The 21129-nt window shown below is 36.3% G+C and overlaps 1 protein-coding gene across 2 annotated transcripts in view; it reads left to right on the top strand.

Moving 5' to 3' along the window:
- The first annotated feature begins 426 nt into the window (after positions 1-426).
- LOC121033340 (phospholipid scramblase 1-like) overlaps positions 427-21129 on the top strand; it is a 31186-nt gene continuing 10483 nt past the window's right edge. For both annotated transcript variants that reach the window (XM_040479537.1, XM_040479535.1), the window contains exons 1-4: positions 427-527; positions 13891-14050; positions 18225-18267; positions 20201-20421. In XM_040479537.1, the coding sequence (XP_040335471.1) occupies positions 13958-14050; positions 18225-18267; positions 20201-20421 (357 nt within the window). In that variant the 5' untranslated portion in view covers positions 427-527; positions 13891-13957. The remainder of the gene's footprint in view (positions 528-13890; positions 14051-18224; positions 18268-20200; positions 20422-21129) is intronic.

Below are 21129 nucleotides of genomic sequence, written 5' to 3'. Positions count from 1 at the left end.
GGAAATTAAGAGGGCAACTCTGGATAAAGGGGTTTGTGAAGAGGTAACATGTCTCTTTCAAAACTGGATATACTAGAATTTAAGCCAGACATAATGTCTCTATATTTGTTTTAATCATTTATTTGTTTCAGTTTTTTGCAACCTGTGACTCAGGTTACTAGGGCCAACAGGGTATAGTTCTGGGATATTCGTTGGCACCTTCCTGACCCAGAAAATGGAGAGATTTTCAGTGTGTTAATCAGGATGGAGGCTTATTAAGGGGGACTTCTCAACAGCATCCCCTTGCACAAGGTGCAAAAAATAAACCAATATTGGGACTGTGGGGACCAGCAGTGTGGGAGAACCATCAGCTTTATATCCTGGTACACATCTAAGCATTCATAGAACTAATTAGCTTCAAAGTTCTGAATGGAAGGTTTATTTGTTGTGACTGCTCGGGCATCCTATCTCTTCCTCACAACAATTTTGAGAGACTGTGGATGTGGGGGCCACACAGAGGATCAAGCCTCTTCTAATTCACCTCCCAGGTAGCAATTTCACATGGAGTTTCCAGTTCTCAGTCACCATAAATGACTTCTGCCCTCTTTTTATGTCTATGGTCCTTTTTGTGGCCTAATAGAGATGTTATAACATATTAGGAAACTGTAGTCTTTAGGAAAAGGGATCTATAAATTTGCGGAGGCTTTACTGCTGCTATTCTGATATAAGGGAAAATATGGCTGCCTTTTTGGAGAGGATGCCTGGGTTCCTGGGCTTAGGACAAATCTCTGAGATCCCACTGAGGTGCTCAGTATCCAAAGAAGGAAGCAGACATTTATATTTCTATCTAGAGAACAGGAAAATAAACATCATAGCTCCTGAGTAACAAATCTTTTATTTCTGACTTCCAATTAGCCACATATATAAAATATAACTGATTCTCCATGAGTCAGCTCTTTTCTGCCCTGATGCATTCTCTCCATCCATACTACCCACTCCATTCCTTGATCCATCTCAATCACTCCTGCTATTTGTCTTCTGGATACCTGGGTTCTCTTTCTAGCTCCTCTATTTATAAATCTTAATGACAACAAAACTTTTTAAGGTTCATATATTTTGTCTGTAAAACTGTGATGAGGGAGAATAATATTATTCAGTGACAAAACCAGAGTTTTCTACCACATTCCCCAAAGAAGACTGGTTTTGACAGTCCCCTATATATGAGAGTACCTTTGTGAAGTCCAGGGGTCCAGCAGAGATATTCCAGCATACCTCTGGAGAAAAAAAATATCAGAGATTAAACACACTGGAGAGGGTAAGAACAATAGCTTCACTTTATCCACATCACCCTTCCCCTTCCCCCAAGGCAGCAGAGCTCATTGCCAAGAGACCTTTTTGGTTCATGATCTCTGCATGGAGGGAAGTTGAATATGTGGGCGAGTACCCAGTTTCCCCAGATGTGAAGAAGAGACCCACTTCTTTCTCACTCTACCCTGAATACTGAATGGAATGATGAGGACGCAGCTCAGAGAATGCATCTAGGGCTCTGGGAGGGCATCAAAGGACATGGATCCTACCAGCTCTGTCACAGACTCCATCTGTAGACCATCCATAAGCCGCTGGGGATGCCTCCCCTGCAGATCTGGCTTACAGGCACCAGTAACACTCCGTGTGCCTCACAAATACATATTCCCTCCCCATGGCCATCTCTCTGTTCATATGCCCAACAGATGGCTGGTTCTGCAGGCCCAACTATGCAGAACGGGAAAAAAATTGCACAGACTTGAGCATTCAGCTCTGTCCTAGGGAAAGCAAACAGGAGGCTCTCAGCACCTGGCCTGGCTTTGCCCTAGTTGGGCTGACAGAATGTATTTCTTCCAAAAGCCAGGCAATAAAGACTACAGAGTTGATTGTTTCTTCAATGTAAAGACAGCAGTGCAAAACTTCATGAAACATAAAAATCAAGAAAACATGAGAGCACCAAAGGAACACAATAATTTTCCAATAACCAAACGCTCAAAAACGGAGATCTGTTTTTTGCCTAATGAAGATTCAACAGAGTTGTTTTAAGGAAGCTCAGTGAACCACAAGAAAACACACAAAGATGATTCAATGAAATTAGCAAAACAATTCATGAACAAATGAGAAGTTTCACAGAAAGATAGAAACATACAAAAGACCCAAACAGAAACGAGGGGCTGAAGAATCCATTCCAGTGAATGGAATGAAAGATGCAATACAAGGCATCAATAGAGAACTTGATCAAGCAGAAGAAAGAATCTGTGGTGGCAAACAAGTCATTTGAAATGATCCAGTCAGAAGGGAACAAAGAAAAAAGAATGAAAAAAGATTATGTGAACTATATGAAACCATTAAAAGGTGCAATCCAAATATTGCTGGAGTCCCAGAAATATAAGAAAGGAAGAAGAGGACATACTCCTTATTTAAAGTAATAATGGCCAAGAACTTCTCAAATCTGAGGACAGCTTTGGACATCCAGGTTCATAAAGCTCATAGGTTCCCCCCAAATTCCAATTCCAAATATTTTCTCCAAGACACACTACCATAAAAGCTGTCTATTTTTTGAAAGATAATTATAAAAATAGCAAGAGAAAAAAATCTCATACATAAGGGAATCCCCCACCCCCACCATAAGTCTATCAACAGCTTTTCAGCAGAAACTTTGCAACCCAGGATAGAGTGTGATGCTATATTCAAAATGCAGAAAGAAAAATATTGCCAAGCAGGAATACTTTACTTGAAAAAGGTGTCCTTCAGAAATGAAGGGGAAATAACTGAAAGGAGTTCTTCCAACCAAAATGAAAGAACACTAGCAACATGAAAAATTATGAAAATATAAAACATACTGGTAAAGGTAAGTATATAATCAAATTCACAATACTCTAATACTATAATATGATAGTGTGTTAATCACTTAACTCCAGTATAAAAGTTAAGACAAGAGGATTAAAAATAACTAATTTGTTAATGAATACACAATATAAAAAGAGGTATATTATGATGTCAAAAACATAAAATGTGAGGGAGAGGAATAAAAGGGTAGAATTTTTGTATGCAACTGAAGTTAAGTTGTTATCAATTTTATTTATTTATTTATTTATTTTTTAATTTTTTTTTCAACGTTTTTATTTATTTTTGGGACAGAGAGAGACGGAGCATGAACGGGGGAGGGGCAGAGAGAGAGGGAGACACAGAATCGGAAACAGGCTCCAGGCTCTGAGCCATCCGCCCAGAGCCCGATGCGGGGCTCGAACTCCCGGACCGCGAGATCGTGACCTGGCTGAAGTCGGACGCTTAACCGACGGCGCCACCCAGGCGCCCCAAGTTGTTATCAATTTTAAATGGACTGGTATAGCTATAAGATGTTTTATGTAAGCCTCATGGTAACAACAAAGCAAACACCTACACAACATACACAAACGATAAAGAAAAGGGAATCAAAGCAAAGCACTATGGAACATCATCAATTCACAAAGGATGACAGCAAGAGGAGAAGTATAAAATAGCCAAAAAACAATAAGATGGTATTAGAAATTCCTTATCCATCAATAGCATAAATGTAAACGTTTAAAGTGACCAATCAAAAAGCATCAAGTGGCTGAAAGGACAAAAACAAAACTCAGCTATATGCTGCCAATAAGAGACTCACTTAAAAAAATTTTTTTTAATGTTTATTTATTTCTGAGACAGAGAGAGACAGAGCAGGAGTGGGGGAGGGGCAGAAACAGAGGGAGACACAGAATCCACAGCAGTCTCCAGGTTCTGAGCTGTCAGCACAAAGCCGGACATGGGGCTCTAACTCACAAACCGTGAGATCATGACCTGAACTGAAGTTGTCACTCAACCAACTGAGGCACCCAGGTACCCCAAGACTCACTTTAAAGACACGCTGAGACTCAGAGTGAAGGGATGGTAAAAGATATTCTATGCAAATGGAAACCAAGAGAACAGAGATAGCAATATTTATATCAGACAAAATAGACTTATCCCATAACAAGAGACAGGTGGTAATTATATAATGAATGATAAAGAGTTCAATTCATGAAGAGGATAAAACAATTATATATGAACCCAACATCAGAACAGCTAAATATATCAAACAAATCAAACAAATCAGAAGGAATATATGCAATAATAATAGGAGACGTCACTACTCCATTTTCACCATTGGCTAGGTCATCCGGTTATAAAATCAAAAAAGAAACACTGAACTTGAACTATAATCAAATGGATCTAAAAAATATACAGAACATTCCATCCAACAGCAGTAGAATACATGTTCTTTGCAAGTATACAGGGAACATTCTCCAGGATGGATCCTATGTCAGGCCACAAACAATTCTTGGCAAATTTAGGAAGATTGAAACTATACCAAATATCTTTTCTAATGACAATAGTATGAAAATAGAAATCAATAATAGGAGAAAACCTAGAAATTTTACAAATATGTGAATATTAAGCAAAATACTATTATTTAACCAAAGGGTCAAAAAAATCAAGAGGGTTCAAATGATATCTTAAAACAAATGAAATTGTAAACTGCAAAAGCAGTTCTAAGAAGAAGTTTATAGCAAGAAACAGCTACATGAGAAAAAAAGAAAAATCTCAAATAAACATCCCCACTATACACATAAAGGAACTAAAAAAAAAAAAAAAAAAAAAAAAGAACAAACTAAGCCTAAAGTTAGAAGGAAAAAAAATAACAAAGATCAGAGAGAAATAAGTGAAATAGAGGCCAGAAAACCAATAGAAAATATCAGCAAAATTGAACTGGGGTTTTGAAAAGATAAGCAAAATTGACAAACTTTTAAGGAAAAAAAAAGTGAAAACAAATAGATCAGAAATGAAGGAGACATTGCAACTGATACCACAAAAATACAGAGAATCATAAGAGAGTACCATGAACAATGATATGCCATCAGTTAGATAACCTAAAATGGATAAATTCCTAGAAACATGCAACCTACCAAGACTGAGTCATAAAGAAATAGAAACTTTGAATTAGCCAATTTCTAGAAAGGAGACTGAATCAATAATCAAACACATTCCAACAATGAAAAGCTCAGAGTCAGATGGTTTCATTGGTAAATTCTGCCAAACATTTAAAAAGCTAGTGACAATTCTTCTCAAACTTCCAAAAAATTGAAGAGCAAGGAACACTCCCAAACTCATAAGGCCAGCATTATGCTGATACCAAAACCAGACCAGGGACACTACAGACAAAGAAAATTAGAAGTCAATATCCCTGCTGAATATAGGTACAAAAATCCTCAACAAAATATTAGCAAACCAAATTAAACAACATATTAAAATAATCATCCTATGATCAAATGGAATTCATCCCAGAGATGAAAGGCTGTTCCAACATGTGCAAATCAATAAATGTGATATACCACCTTAGTAAAAATAAAAAAGAAACATCATATGATCATTTCAACAGATACAGAAAAAGCATTTGACAAAACCTGACATACTTTTGTGATAAAAACTCTCAACTATGGGTATGGATGGAATTTATCTCAACATCTTAAAAACCATATATGACAAGCCCACAGCTAATATCAGACTCAACAGTGACCAGTTGAAAGGTTTTCCTCTAAGATCAGGAAGGAATAAGACAATAGAGCCCAGTTTCACCAGTACCATTCAACATAGTACTTGAAATAATAACTACAGCAGTTAGGCAAGAAAAAAATAAAAGGCATTTATGTTGGAAAGAAACAAGTAAAACTTTCTCTGTAGATGACATAATCTTATATACAGAAAACTTTACAGATTTCTATAAAAAAACTGTTAGAACTAATCAACAAATTCAGTACAGTTGCAGGACATAAAATCAACATACAGAAATCAGTTCTTTTTTTTTTATTATTTGTTTATTTTGAGAGAGCGAGAGAGAGCGTGCGCACATGAGCGGGGTAGGGGCAGAGAAAGAAGGAGACAGAGAATCCCAAGCAGACTCCACACTGTCAGTGAAGACCCCTATGTGGGGCTAGAACTCATGAACCACAAGATCATGACCTGAGCCAAAACCAAGAGTCAGACGTTCAACTGACTGAGCCACCCAGGTACCCCAGAAATCAGTTCTGTTTCTATATACTAACAAAGAGCTATCTGAAAAAGAAATTAAGAAAGCAATCTCATTTACAATGGCATCAAGAACGATAAAATACTTGGGGATAAATTTAACTGAGGAGGTGAAAAACCTTTATACTGAAAACTATTAAACATCAATGAAAACATTGAAGGAGACGAATAAATGGAAATATTCTTGGATCAGATGAACTAATATTGTTAAATGCCCATAATACCCAAAGTCATCTATCAAAATTCAAAAACAATTTTTCACAAAATTTTCAAAATTCTAAAATTCAAACTTAACCCCAAAAGACCCTCAATAGCCAAAGCAATGCTAAGAGAGAAGAACAAAAAAATGGAAGCATCCTGATTTCAAACTGTATACAACACAATGCTAATCAAAACAGTATGGTAATAGCATAAAAACAGACACATAGATGAAAGAAAACAGAGAGCCCAGAAATAAACCCATATGAGCATTTGGTCAGTTAATTTTTCAATAATATACAGTGGAAAATGATAGTTTCTTCAATAAATGGTGCTTGGAAAACCTGGTAGCCACATGCAAAGGAATGAGATTGGATCATTGTCTTACACCATACACAAAATCAACTCAAAACGAATGAAAGACTTGAAAGTAAAGCCTGAAACCATAAAATCCTAAAAGAAAGCAAGGGGTTAAGATTCTTGACACTGGTATTAGAAATGATTTTTTGGATTTGACACCAAAAGCAAAGGAAAAATCAACAAGTGGGAGTACATGAAACTAAAAAGCTCCTGTTCAGCACAGGCAACCAACAAAATGGAAAGGCAATCTATCCAACGGTAGAAAATAGAAAATATTTAAAAATCACACATCTGATAAAGGTTAACAAACAAAGTATATAACAAATTCATACAACTCAACAGCAGGGAAAAAAATCTCATTAAAAAAAGAGCAGGGGAATTTTTTTCCAAAGAAGAAATACAAATGATCAAAAGGTACACATAAAGCTGCTCAACATTACTCATCAACAGGGAAATGCAAATCAAAACCAAAATGAGATACCACCTCACACCTGTTAGAATAGCTATTAACAGATAAAAGATAACAAATGCTAGAGAGGATATGGATAAAATAAAAATACTTCATTGCTAAAAAATGCTAGTTATCTGAGCTTTCTAGTGAGTCCTGATCTTTTTGCTGGTGGAGGGTCTTGTTTCAATATTAATGGCTGCTGACTAATCAGGGTGGTGCTTGCTGAAGGTTGGGATGGCTGGCTGTGACAATTTCTAAAATAAGGCAAAAATAAAGTTTGCTTCATCAAGTGACTCTTCCTTTCATGAAGGCAGAATTTCTCTGCAGTATGTGATGCTTTTTGACAGGCTTTTACCCACGGTAGAATTTTTTTTTTTTTTCAAAATTAGAGTCAATCTATTCAACCCTCTGCTGCTGTGTCCAGTTTATGTAATATTTTAAATTCTTCGTATTTGTTTCAACAATATTTACACCATCTTCACCAGGAGTAGATCCCATTTCAAGGGATCTTCAAGAAACCACTTTTTTTTTTAAATATATGAAATTTATTGTCAAATTGGTTTCCATACAACACCCAGTGCTCATCCCAAAAGATGCCCTCTTCAATACCCATCACCCATCCTCCCCTCCCTCCCACCCCTCATCAGCCCTCAGTTTGTTCTCAGTTTTTAAGAGTCTCTTATGGGGGCGCCTGGGTGGCTCAGTCGGTTAAGCGGCTGACTTCGGCTCATGTCATGATCTCGCGGTCTGTGAGTTCAAGCCCCATGTCGGGCTCTGTGCTGACAGCTCAGAGCCTGAAGCCTGTTTCAGATTCTGTGTCTCCCTCTCTCTGACCCTCCCCTGTTCATGCTCTGTCTCTGTCTCAAAAATAAATAGACGTTAAAAAAAAAATTTTTTTTGAAGTCTCTTATGCTTTGGCTCTCTCCCACTCTAACTTCTCTTTTTTTTTTTTTTCTTTCCCCTCCCTCACGGGTTCCTGTTAAGTTTCTCAGGAGCCACATAAGAGTGAAAACATATGGTATCTGTCTTTCTCTGTATGGCTTATTTCACTTAGCATCACACTCTCCAGTTCCGTCCACATTGCTACAATGGGCCATATTTCATTCTTTCTCATTGCCACATAGTACTCCATTGTGTATATAAACCACAATTTCTTATCCATTCATCAGCTGATGGACATTTAGGCTCTTTCCATAATTTGGCTATTGTTGAGAATGCTGCTATAAACAATGGGGTACAAGTGCCCCTATGCATCAGTACTCCTGTATCTCTTGGGTAAATTCCTAGCAGTGCTACTGCTGGGTCATAGAACAAGCAATCCTAAAATTCATATGGAACCACAAAAGGCCCTGAATAGCCAAAGTAATTTTGAAGAAGAAGACCAAAGCAGGAGGCATCATAATCCCAGACTTTAGCCTCTACTACAAAGCTGTAATCATCAAGACAGCATTGTATTGGCACAGAAACAGACACATAGACCAATGGAACAGAATAGAAACCCCAGAACTAGACCCACAAAAGTATGGCCAACTAATCTTTGACAAAGCAGGAACGAATATCCAATGGAAAAAAGACAGTCTCTTTAACAAATGGTGCTGGGAGAACTGGACAGCAACATGCAGAAGGTTGAAACTAGACCACTTTCTCACACCATTCACAAAAATAAACTCAAAATAAACTGAAAAGGACCTGAATGTGAGACGAAACCATCAAAACCCTAGAGGAGAAAACAGGAAAAGACCTCTCTGACCTCAGCCATAGCAATTTCTTACTTGACATATCCCTGAAGGCAAGGGAATTAAAAGCAAAAATGAACTATTGGGACCTCATGAAGACACTTTTTTTTTTTTTTAACGTTTATTTACTTTTGAGAGAGGAGAGAGACAGAGCACGAGCAGGAGATAGGCAGAGAGAGGGGGAGACACAGAATCTGAAGCAGGCTCCAGGCTCTGAGCTGTCAGCACAGAGCCAGACGCAGGACTCAAACTCACAAATGGCGAGACCATGACCTGAGCCAAAGTCAGAGGCCCAACTGACTGAGCCACCCAGGTGTCCCTCAAGAAATCACTTTCTCTGTTCATCCATAAATAGCAACTCTTAATCTGTTCAGGTTTTTCGTGGGATTGCAGCAATTCATATCTTCAGGTTTCACTTCTAATTCTAGTTCTCTTGTTATTTTCATATCTGCAGTAATTTTCTTCACTGAAGTCTTGAACCCCTCAGTCATCCATGAGGGTTGGAATCAACTTCTTCCAAACTCTTGTTGATACTGATATTTTGACTTCTTCCCATAAATCACAAATGTTCTTAATGGCATCTAGAATGGTGAATCCTTCCCAGAAGGTTTTGTTTACTTTGCCCAGACCATCAGAAGTATCACTATCTGTGACAGCTATAGCTTTACAAAATGCATTTCTTAAATATTAAGACTTTAAAGTCAAAATTACTCCTTGTTCCATGGGCTGCAGAATGAATGTTGTGGTAGCAGGCATGAAAATGACATTAATCTCATTTTACATCTTCATCAGAGATCTTGGGTTACCGGTGCACTGTCAATGAGCAGTAATATTTTGAAAGGAATCTTTATTTCTAAGTTGTAGATCTCAAGAGTGGGCATAAAAGATTCAGCAAAATATGTTGTAAGCAGATGTGCTGTCTTCCAGGCTTGATTCTTCCGTTTACAGAGCACAGGCAGAGTAGATTTAACATAATTCTTAAGGGCCCTAGGATTTTCAGAATCGTCTATGAGCACTGGCTTCAACTTAAGGTCACCAGCTGCATTAGCCCCTAATGAGAGAGTCATCCTGTCTTTTAAAGCTTTGAAGCCAGGTATTGAGTTTTCCTCTCTAGCTAACAAAGTCCTAGGCGGCATCTTGTTCCAATAGAAGGCTGCTTCATCTACACTGAAAATCTGTTGTTTGGTGTAGTCATGTTCATTAATGATCTTAGCTAGACCTTCTGGATAACTTGCTGCAGCTTCGACATCAGCACTTACTTCATCTTGCACTTTCAAGTTATGAAGACAGCATCTTTCCTTAGACCTCATAAACCAATCTTTGTAGCTTCAAACTTGTCTTCTGCATCTTCTTCACCTCTCTCAGCCATTGTAGAATTGAAGAGAGTTAGGACCTCGCTCTGGATTAGGCTTTGGCGTAAGGGGATATTGTGGCTGGTTTGATCTTCAATCCAGACCACTCAAATTTTCTCCATTTCAGCAATAAGGCTGTTCTACTTTCTTATTCTTATGTTCACTGGAGTAGGACTTTTATTTCCTTCAAGAACCTTTCCTTTGCATTCACAACTTGGCAGTTTGGTGTAAGAGGCCTAGCTTTTGGCCTACCTCAGCTTTCAACATTGCTTCTGCACTAAGTTTAATCATTTATAGCTCTTAATTTAAAGTGAGAGATGTGTGACACTTCCTTTCACCTGAACACTTAGAGGTCATTGTGGGGTTATTAGTTGTCCTAATTTCAATATTGTTATGCCTCACAGAATAGGGAGACCAATGGAGAGGAAAGAAAAGGAGGGGGGTGGCCTGTTGGTGGAGTAGTCAGAACACAAAAAAAACATTACTCAATTAATGTTTGTTTCACCCCAAAACAATTACAATAGTAACATCAAAGATCACCAATTCTAGATCACCATAATAAAGATAGTAATAATTAAAAAGTTTAAAATATTGTGAGAATTACCAAAATGCAACAGAGACATGAGGTGAGCAAATGCAGTTGGAAAAATGGTGTTGATAGACTCGCTGGATGCAGTGTTGCCACAAACATTCAATTTGTAAAAAATGAAATATGTGCAAAGCATAGTGAAGTGAAATGCAATAAAACAAGGCATGTCTGTGTTCAACATTGTCTTAAAAGCTCTTGTCAGATCAATGAAGCAAGAAAATGGGATAAAATCAACTAAATTAGAAAGAAAAATAGAACTTTTTCTATTTGGAGATGGCATAATCTTCTATAGCAACCCTAAGGGCTCCACTAAAACATTATTAGAATTAAAAAATGAGTTCCATAAACTTGCAGTATTTATAATAAATGAAATGAAATCAATTATATTTCCATGAACTTGCAGTGAATTGTTCCAAAAAAACAATTATATTTACAATAACATCAAAAAAATGAAATATCTAGGAATAGATTTTAAAAGATGCACAAAATTCTGAAACAGAAAATATTATTGAAAGAAATTAAAGAACATCTAATGGAATGAAATTTTGTAGATTCTTGTGATTAGAAGTCTTGATATTATTAAGATAGCAATGTTCCCTAATGTGAGCTACATAATCAATTAATCTCTATCAGAATCACAGGTAGCTTTTCTTTTGTAGAAACTGATGAAGTGACCCTAAAATTTATGTGGAAACTCAAGGCATCCAAAGTATACAAAACAATCTTGGAACAAAATAAAGTTGGAGAACTCACTCTTCTCCCTTTCTAAACCTCTACAAACTAAAGACACCAGTACTTAGGAAAGATAGACATATATGAATGGAACAGAATGAGAATCCAGAAATACACCCTTACATTTATGGCCAATTGATTTTCAACAAGGGTGCCAAAACAATTCAATGGAAAAAACAAAAAACAAAAAACAATCTCTTCAGCAAATGATGCTGTACATCCACATGCACAAGAGTAAAGTTGGACCCCTACCTCACAGAATATACAAAAATTAACTTGGAAGGGATCAAAGATCCAAATGTAAGACCTAAAACGTTAATACTATGGATAAAATCAGAGGTATAAATCATTGTGACCTAGGATTAAGAAATGGTTTCTTAGATATGACACCTACAGCATAAACTAAAATAACAACAAATATAGATAAATTGGAGTACATAAAAAATTTTAAACTTTTGTACTTCAACGGACATCAAGAAAGTGGAAAGACAACCTATACAATGAGATAAAAATATGTGCATATATTATAATGGGACTTAATCCAAAATGTGTATGTGGGATCCAAGGAATTTAACAAAAATCCCCTACCCCTGGACAAGCAGAGCAAGACTAACTCCATTTTGTGCTACACCCACCATCTCATGTATAACCCCCACATGACCTGCTTATTGCTTAAGACACTCCCCCACCCTAGTCAAGCCACTGAGCACACCCTTACTGGAAACCGGCTCATATAGGAATGTGGAACCCTTAACCGCCAAAGAATGTAAGCCTCGCCTTTTGCCCGCCAAACTTGCGTGCCAATTCTGACCAGAGTGATAGGCTAGTTCAAACAGTTACTATAGGGTAAATTGTAATGCAATTGGCCACCTGCGTGTGGACTAACATGACTATGCAACGTTCTGTGTGTGTTACAATCTCATTGGCCACTGGCCCCTATAAAATTGCTATGCCTCTTAACCTAGGGGTCCACGTCCCTGCTCCACTGTGTCGGGTATACTTGGGCCCAAGCTCAAGCTTGCAAATAAACCCTCGTGCGTTTGCATTGGTATCTGCTCCTTGGTGGTCTCTTGGATTCGAAATCGGGGGCATTACATGTAAAATCATTCATAATTCAGCAATAAAAAGACAAATAACATAGGTAAAAATCGGCAAAGGATTTGATGACAGTGTTCTTCAAAAAACATATATAAGTGGCCAAAACACATGAAAAGTTGTTCATTAAAATTAGTCATTAGGGACATGTAAAAAACACAATGAGATATGTCTTCAAACCCACTAGGGTACCTGTAATTAAAAAGACAAACAAATAACAAGTGTTTGCAAGAATACTGAGAAATTAGAACTCTCATACATTGCCAGTGTTCATGTAAAATGTGCTAGCCACTTTGTAAAACATTTTGCTGTTCTTCAAAATTTTAATCATAAAAATGTAAATAAACAGCTAAACTAAAAAAAATCGCAATTTGCATTTTTTTCTCTCTTTTGCTACCATCTTTTCTTCCTTTCTCTTTATCTCAGCTCTAACTTCATAATCTGATTATTTGGAATTCCATCTATTTAAAACTCACTCTTATATTCTGTAGTAAATGTTTTTCCAAAACACATCTTTCTCTTACCATGATTGATGTTCATCTCTTGCATTTATGTTGTCATTGCTTATTTATTTCTTTTTCTTTTTTTATCTCTTACTTATTTCTTATTTTATTTTAATGTACCTGAATGAGAGTAAACTTTAATATTTGCCTCAAAACAATGTAATGAATTCTGTAATACCTTAAATGTGTTTATAAGCACTTAGAATCATCCTTCTAAATTTTGAGCTAGAAGCACGGGTTTGTGCATTTATTTTGTAAGTTTAATTCTGATACAACCTGAGGAAAATACAGAGAATAATGAGACTTTATTCAGGGCCAGAAAGAAAAATTTGACTCCATATATATTTATTCTAAGTTTGTCAGAATCACAGAACTAGAGATAGATGGTTCTCCAAACCTCAATTTAAAAATTTTTGTCTGATATTTATGCAGAACAAACTGTTATGTCCACCATAACACGTCTTTCAACATAGAAGAGAAAGAAGGCATCTAATCATTGTCAATTGATTCTGAACCTAAAGAATTAAGTGTATTTAAAAAGATCAAGGGCCACATAGGAATGTGTGTAACAATTACACAGTTTATGATACTGGTATCAACTGGGATTTCTTGTATGCCTGAGATTCCTTTTTGGTTTTAGTTGAGAATAAAATTCTAAATATTTCAGTTGAAACCAATTTAAAAAAAATCAGTATGGGTGATGTTTACACCATTAAATAAAGAAAAATGAACCTGAAATTGAAGTTGGTTCTTGTCTCAAACCAAGTTAATGTTTCTTTCATTTTAGATTTTAGAGATAAAAAGAGAAATCTCTTCCATCTGTCACATGCGTGAGTATTTATACAATCTTGACTATGGCTTTTCGTAATCGTCAGTCCATGATACAATGGATGCAAACACCAGGGATAATACCCAATTGTCCACCCGGATTGGAATATCTGACTCAGGTATGGTAATGTGCTTCTGGTTGGAATGGCAAGAATATGAATTTGATAGTTTCAAAATACAATGTGTGTTATAGGAAAGCATTTTGACTGCGGATTGAAGTATTTTACCTGTAACATTAAGATTTTTACATTTAATTTAAAATTTTGATTGAAGTAGTAAATTTACATTGTAGACATTATAACATTGCCATTTACAAATGTATTTCCTGAAAAGTCCATTTAAAAATGAATACTTGCTTTTTAAAGTAGGAAATTGGATTTTGAGAATGTAAGTAAAAACTGGCTTCAGGAATCTTCAGTTCGTCTATCTACTTAGGTATGGGAAGCCTGATATGCAATCGTGAAATGTGCACTATTACTAGGAAGATTGTCTCCAGTTCTCTACCAGAGATAATGACACTGAATTACTATCTTGTTTATTCAATCAATTCTGATTTAATTTCCTGTAATGCTGTCTCTGAATAATTAAGTTTGGCATTTCACACGACTAATCACTGGCCTCATCTTAGTTTTCGATACTTTAAAAGCTAAAGAGTATGTATGTTCCTTCTTAAAAAGGTTATTTACATTTTCAGTGCTTAATTATAAACTTGTCGCAAACAATGATATCAATCTAAGAAGATTCAATTTTGAATGTAAGTAAAGGGTAAAAACTACGTTAATTTTTTTATTCTAAATTACAGTACAGATATTTCTCTGAATTAAAAAAATATTTCTAATAAGTCTTTAAAAAATTTTGTGAACCTACTTTACAGACTGATAGTTTTTCATTTCCCTTTTCTTTTTTTTTTTATGTTTTTATTTTAATTCCAGTCAGTTAACATACAGTGTTGTATTACTGTACAATACAGTGATTCAACACTTCCATAAAACACCTGGTGCTCATCACAGGTACACTCCTTAGTACCCAACACCTATTTAACCCACCCCTCTTCATTTCCTTTTCCTGTGGTAAAAAAAAAAAAAAGTTAAAACTTCACATTTAAATTAATTGACAAATGTTTCTCCTTAAGAAAGCCTTAACTATGGCAAATCTTCTTAATATTTCTATCCTAATAAATTGAAAGTTATGTCCATTTCTTAAAAAAAAATTTAATGTTTATTTATTTTTGAGAGAGAGAGAGAGAGAGACAGAGCACGAGCAGAGGAAGGCAGAGAGAGAGGGAGACACTGAATACTAAGCAGGCTTCAGGCTCTAAGCTGTCAGCACAGAGCCCATTGCAGGGCTAGAACTCACAAACCATGAGATCATGACCCAAGCCAAAGTCGGATGCCCAACCAACTGAGCCACCCAGGAGCCCCTATAATTCCACTTCTTAGGAATTAGGGGGTATGTCTCCATGTATTTCATACTTATTAAGCTCATTTAGTGGGGGTATATTTCATAAGCAATGCTCCCTTACATGCAAAGGAGCAGATCTTATCAATCTCCCAATTTCTCTCTGAAATTCCTCAGCTACCAGATCTTCTGGTTTAAAGATAGTTTAAAAACCTAGTAAGTGTTGTGTATGTGGGGACACAGCAACAACTCATGAAGTGATACCATGTAGGATCTGAGTATTGCCTAAGTTGTTGTTTTTTTTTTTATTTTTTTAAATATAAATCATGGTAATAAGTGAAGAACAGTTGAAACCTAAAGATGCTATTCACTGTATAAGACCAAATCGTCTCATGGTATGACCCATTGTTTTTTGTTTTTGTTTTAATTTTTTTATTAGAGAGAGAGAGAGAGAGAGAGAGAGAGATCGAGCATGGGGGAGGGTCAGAAAGAGAGGGAAAGAGAGAATCCCAAGCAGGCTCCACACTCTTGGTTCGTGAGCTCCTGACCTCAACTGAAATCAAGAGTCATGCTTAACATCATGCTTAACTGACTGAGCCACTCAGGTGCCCCCGTGTGACCGGTCTTATAACACACCAGAGGGTCCTGCCTCCTTTTTTAAATTTTTTTTTTTAACGTTTATTTATTTTTGAGACAGAGAGAGACAGAGCATGAACGGGGGAGGGTCAGAGAGAGAGGGAGACACAGAATCCAAAACAGGCTCCAGGCTCTGTTTCAGCACAGAGCCCGAGGTGGGGCTCGAACTCACGGACCACGAAATCATGACCTGAGCCGAAGTCAGCCGCTTAACCGACTGAGCCACACAGGCGCCCCTCCTGCCTCCTTTGAAATAACATTCACACTGCACAGATGATTGCATTTAGACTCTTTCCTGGTTCACATTTTCTTTTCTGCTTTTTGTTTTCACATCTCCACAGCCACACTGCCTCCCATGTTTTCAGATTTCTCATGCTCCAGAATTCAGATCATTTTGTTATTTTGTATCTGTCTACACATTTCTGCAGACAGCCCTGCAAGCCCTTTATTGATTCAGAATGTTTTCAGAGAAATGCAGTTAAGCTCTGGTAGTGAGGTATCCCTTGCACACTCCCAGGCTCCTTCCAGTGTTCCAGATGAGAAGCTGGAAAACACAACAGTAAAAACTAGAAAGGAATCTAAATCTTTGAGGCTAAGAGCCGCCACTTAGAAGATGACCTTGACTCTATCATCATTGTATTCATTACACAAAATATTTAAACTCCTCATGTGCATGTAACACCTGCTTCTGCTTCCATTGTTTCAAGCTCATTTATCTTTTTGTCTTTGTGGTAGTTGTGTTTGATACTACAAACTAAAAAGGTGCTTTTATCAACAAGATTTCTCAAAACATTTACAGAACTAGCTTTGAGGAAATCTAGATTTTTCCCGGCATCAGCATTTGGATTAGTAATTGTATTTTCTCACTGTGATGTTGGTCTGTGTAAATAACCAACTAGTGACTCTTGGGTTCATTATTTTTTTTAGTATAACTGACACACAATATTATATTAATTTCATATGTGTAACTTAGTGATTTGACAGGTTTGTACTTTGTGTTATTTTTACAAGTATAGCTAACATCTGTCCCATTACACCCAACACTAATACAATATCATTGTATTCCTTACACTGTGCTTTTTATTCCCATGACTTATTCATTCCATAACTGGAAACCTATATCTCCCACTCCCTTTCACCTTTTTTGCCCAACTCCCTACACCCCACTCCCCTCGGGCAACCATTAGTTTTTTCTCTGTATTTATAGGTCTGATTTCTGCTTTCATTTGTTTTTTGTTTTGTTTTGTTTTTTAGATTCCACTTATGAGTGGAATCATATGTATTTGTCTTTCTCAGTCTGACTTATTTCACTTAGCATAAATCTTCTAGGTCCATCCATGTTGTCTCAAATAGCACCATTTCATCCTTTTTGATGGCTGTGTAATATTCCATTGTGTATTCATACTACATTTTTCTTATCCATTCATCTATTGATGGACATTTAGGTTGCTTCCATATCTTGGCTATTGTAAACAATGCTGCAATAAGTATAAGGGTACATATATATTGTTTTATTTTTAGTCTCTGTGTGACCCACCAGTGGCAGAGAGTTCCAGTCCCTCTTTTCTTTTTTGCTTTTGTCTGTTTGTAGAATTGCCAGATAAAATACAAGAAGACACTGAGTTACATTTGAATTTCAGATAAATATTTTTTAGGTTAATGTTTCATGCATTATTTGGCATATAGTTATGGTAATAATTATTCATTATTTAGCTGAAATTCAAGTTTAACTGAGCATTCTGGTGTTTTTGCTTTGTTTTATTTTGTTTTACTAAATCTAGCAACCCTATCAATTTGGTCACAGAATTTCACTTATAGCATGTAAAGTCTTCTAGTCTTCACTATCTTTAACATGGAACAGACGACCTTTTTTCCCACATCTTCTACTTCCCTAAAGAGCATTGAGGAACGTTACCTGCTTGCATGATGGGTTTGGGTTTCTATTTAAGACATCTTTATAATTATATTTAACTCATAATTGTGCTTTGGATAAATGTCTGACTGTACTTGTAATTGTTTAATACTTAACAAAAACATTTTTAGAGTATACTGTATATGGATGGCCAGAAAAAAAAAAAAAAAACCTACCTCACATTTAGACTAGTATATAACATTTGACAGAAAATAGAGAGATGTCAATAATAGGTCAATTACTTTGAATGTCCTAAATATAGGTATTAACGTATATGTTTATTGGTAGATACTTTAAGTTTAATTTAATTACTTCATACTACCTATCTTTATTTTCTACTCTATTAGATAAATCAGTTACTAGTGTGTCAACGTTTCGATCTTCTGGAAGGTATGTACCAAACACACAGATATATTCACTCTTGAATGTATAACTTGTGCTGTAGCTCAGCCACTCCCTATACATTAAAATGCTTCATGTGACTGGGCAAAAATAAACCTTGAAGTATGGTGAGAATATACAGAAGTCCATAGTCAATGATAGATAAATACAATAGTAGTCTTCTCATGGAAAAGGACAAAGGTATTGGCTCCAGATCACTCCTAAAAATTCTAGTCTGCACTTTTAGTCCTGCTAAACAGTAGGTCTATTTCCTAAAAGAGTCTTCCCATCCTAAATTCCTCAAATACAGGTATTTCAGAGAAGCAGTGATTGCAGATCCTTCAGGAATTCTGCTAGGAGAAGCAGAATCCAGGTAAGTTTCTGGGCAGTTCAATTCCACTCCCAAGCCAGAGAAATTGTTCTTTAGAATGCAACTGTTTACCTCTATCCCCTCAACTTAGTACAAGTATTTGTTTCATGTATATGAGGCTATGATACATGTAAATAAAATTAAATCAGTGTTTAGTTAAAAAAAATTATCACCATTGTGACTCTGTGTATACACGTTAGAGAATCTAAGACTAAAATAGACATTTATGGTTTGGTTTTATTCACAAAACCTTTTCAATTTTGGCATTCAAAAATGAATGTTTTCTTTGTTTTTTTTTCCTGCTGCCCTGCACTAAATGACTCATTTTATGAATGACCATTTATTCCAGAATCCCCACTGAATACCTATAATGAACAAGACACAATGGTAGCCATTTGAGAAAATCAAAGAGTCAGACCTGGGCTTTCCCTGAAATGTGGGTGAATATACTTAAATAAAATACATAGTATGGAGCCATAAAATTAATGAGAGAAGGAAAAACCAATTGTGAGAATTTATAGGACAGAAAAAGCTACAGTTATAATTTATAGTACTTATAATACTTAACAATTTAAGTAGTCACAGAAATAGCAAAAATATTGAGAAAAATCTAACCATCTATGTTATAGGGAACTAATTTTCCAAACTACTTATTCTCAAAGTGTGGTTGCCAGACCACCAGCATCAACATCATCTGGGAACATGTTGGAAATCCAGTTCCCAAGGTTCATCACAGACCTACTAAATCACAAAATCTAGAGGTGGGGTTCCACTACCTGTGTTTTAGCAAGCCCTCCAGATGGTTCTGATGCAGGCTAAAAATTGCTCTAAATGATACATTCATATAATTTAACATTGTGCATTTATTTAAAAGAATGAGACAGGTCTACAGAATTGTCAGGAATAGCTCCAAGATATATTGCTAAGTATCAAAAATAATTACAAAGTAGTGCATATAATAATGTGTGTGTGTGTGCATTTAAATTTTTTTTTTAATTTTAAAATTTAAAAATTTTTAAAATTTGTGCCATGCCTATGTAATTCCTACTCATAAGAAGAAATTAAATTTAAAAGGCAATCAAAATACTTTTTCATCAATACTGAATCAGGATTTATCTTTGAATATTAAATAAAAATGAATAGGGGCGCCTGGGTGGCGCAGTCGGTTAAGCGTCCGACTTCAGCCAGGTCACGATCTCGCGGTCCATGAGTTCGAGCCCCGCGTCGGGCTCTGGGCTGATGGCTCGGAGCCTGGAGCCTGTTTCGGATTCTGTGTCTCCCTCTCTCTCTGCCCCTCCCCTGTTCGTGCTCTGTCTCTCTCTGTCCCAAAAATAAATAAACGTTGGAAAAAAAAAAAAAAAAGCTATTATGGAATTTTAGCAGTGAAAGGGACCAGAGAGTAGCTATATCTGTTTTAGTTTTTGTAAGGCAAAAATAAGACACCGATGAAGATAAGTGACTTACAGTCAAGTAATTTATTACCAAACCTAAGTTGCATATTTGAAGGTAATTTAATAGGCAATTTACATGTCTCCCATCACTAATAAAACACCACATTGTTTCATTCTTTAGTTCTCGGTTGTTTTGCAACTAGTAAAAAATATGAAGTCATGAACAATCAAGGACACAGAATTTATTATGCAGAAGAAAGAAGTAATTGTTTTCTCCGATATCTCTGTGGACCTTCAAGACCTTTTACCATGACAATTTATGATAATGTAGGCCGTGATGTCATTACTATGCATAGAACTCTAAGAAGTAGCTGTTGCTGGAGAAACTGCTATGTACAAAAGGTCAGTAAATATTGTTTCTACATGATTGAGAATGTATCTGAATTCGTTCAAAAAAGCCTCAACACTGAGCAGTATGTTACAACATTGGGTTTGGCTACACAAAATTTTCCAGAATGAAATATGTTAGAGAATTATGTATTTGTATCACATACCTGTAACAGAGTGAGAATAATACACAATACTGTAAATATTTTTCAGGCAATGGAGATCACAAGATCTTTAGGTTTATCAAAGTTTTCTATTCTAAAATAGTGTGGTTTTTATTTGAATTTTTCTGCATGTACTTCTCAGCCTTTGAATGGAGTGTCAATGAATTAGGGGCTGTGAAGTCTCATTCCATTTTCAGCTGTGTTTCTCAGACTGGTCCCTTGAGCTTTCACTGAGTGGGATCCCTTTCTTTCCTTTCTTGTTAGTGATATCTGGATTCCTAGGATCTCAGGAATAGCTTGTTGTTGTCATTTGTCTCACTACATCCACTTGTATTTTGAGATGTGGAGCTATAATTTTTGCATCTACTTTTGATAAAGAATTTGATAGTGGTTTTGTTTGTTTAGCTATCATACTTGTCCTGTCCTTTTCTGTGAGAGTTTTGAGAAGATTCACAAGCTACATCACCACTGCCACCTTCTTGACTTAGCAGTCTGAGGAATACTTAGACATGGTGAGAGAGAGAGAGAGAGAGAGAGAGAGAGAGAGAGAGAGAGAGAG

This window comes from Herpailurus yagouaroundi, unplaced genomic scaffold (genome assembly GCF_014898765.1).
Source record: "Herpailurus yagouaroundi ecotype Mexico unplaced genomic scaffold, PumYag 159, whole genome shotgun sequence".
NCBI lineage: Eukaryota > Metazoa > Chordata > Mammalia > Carnivora > Felidae > Herpailurus > Herpailurus yagouaroundi.
Note: the sequence above shows the minus strand (reverse complement) of the source record. Positions and strands in the feature narration are given on the sequence as shown.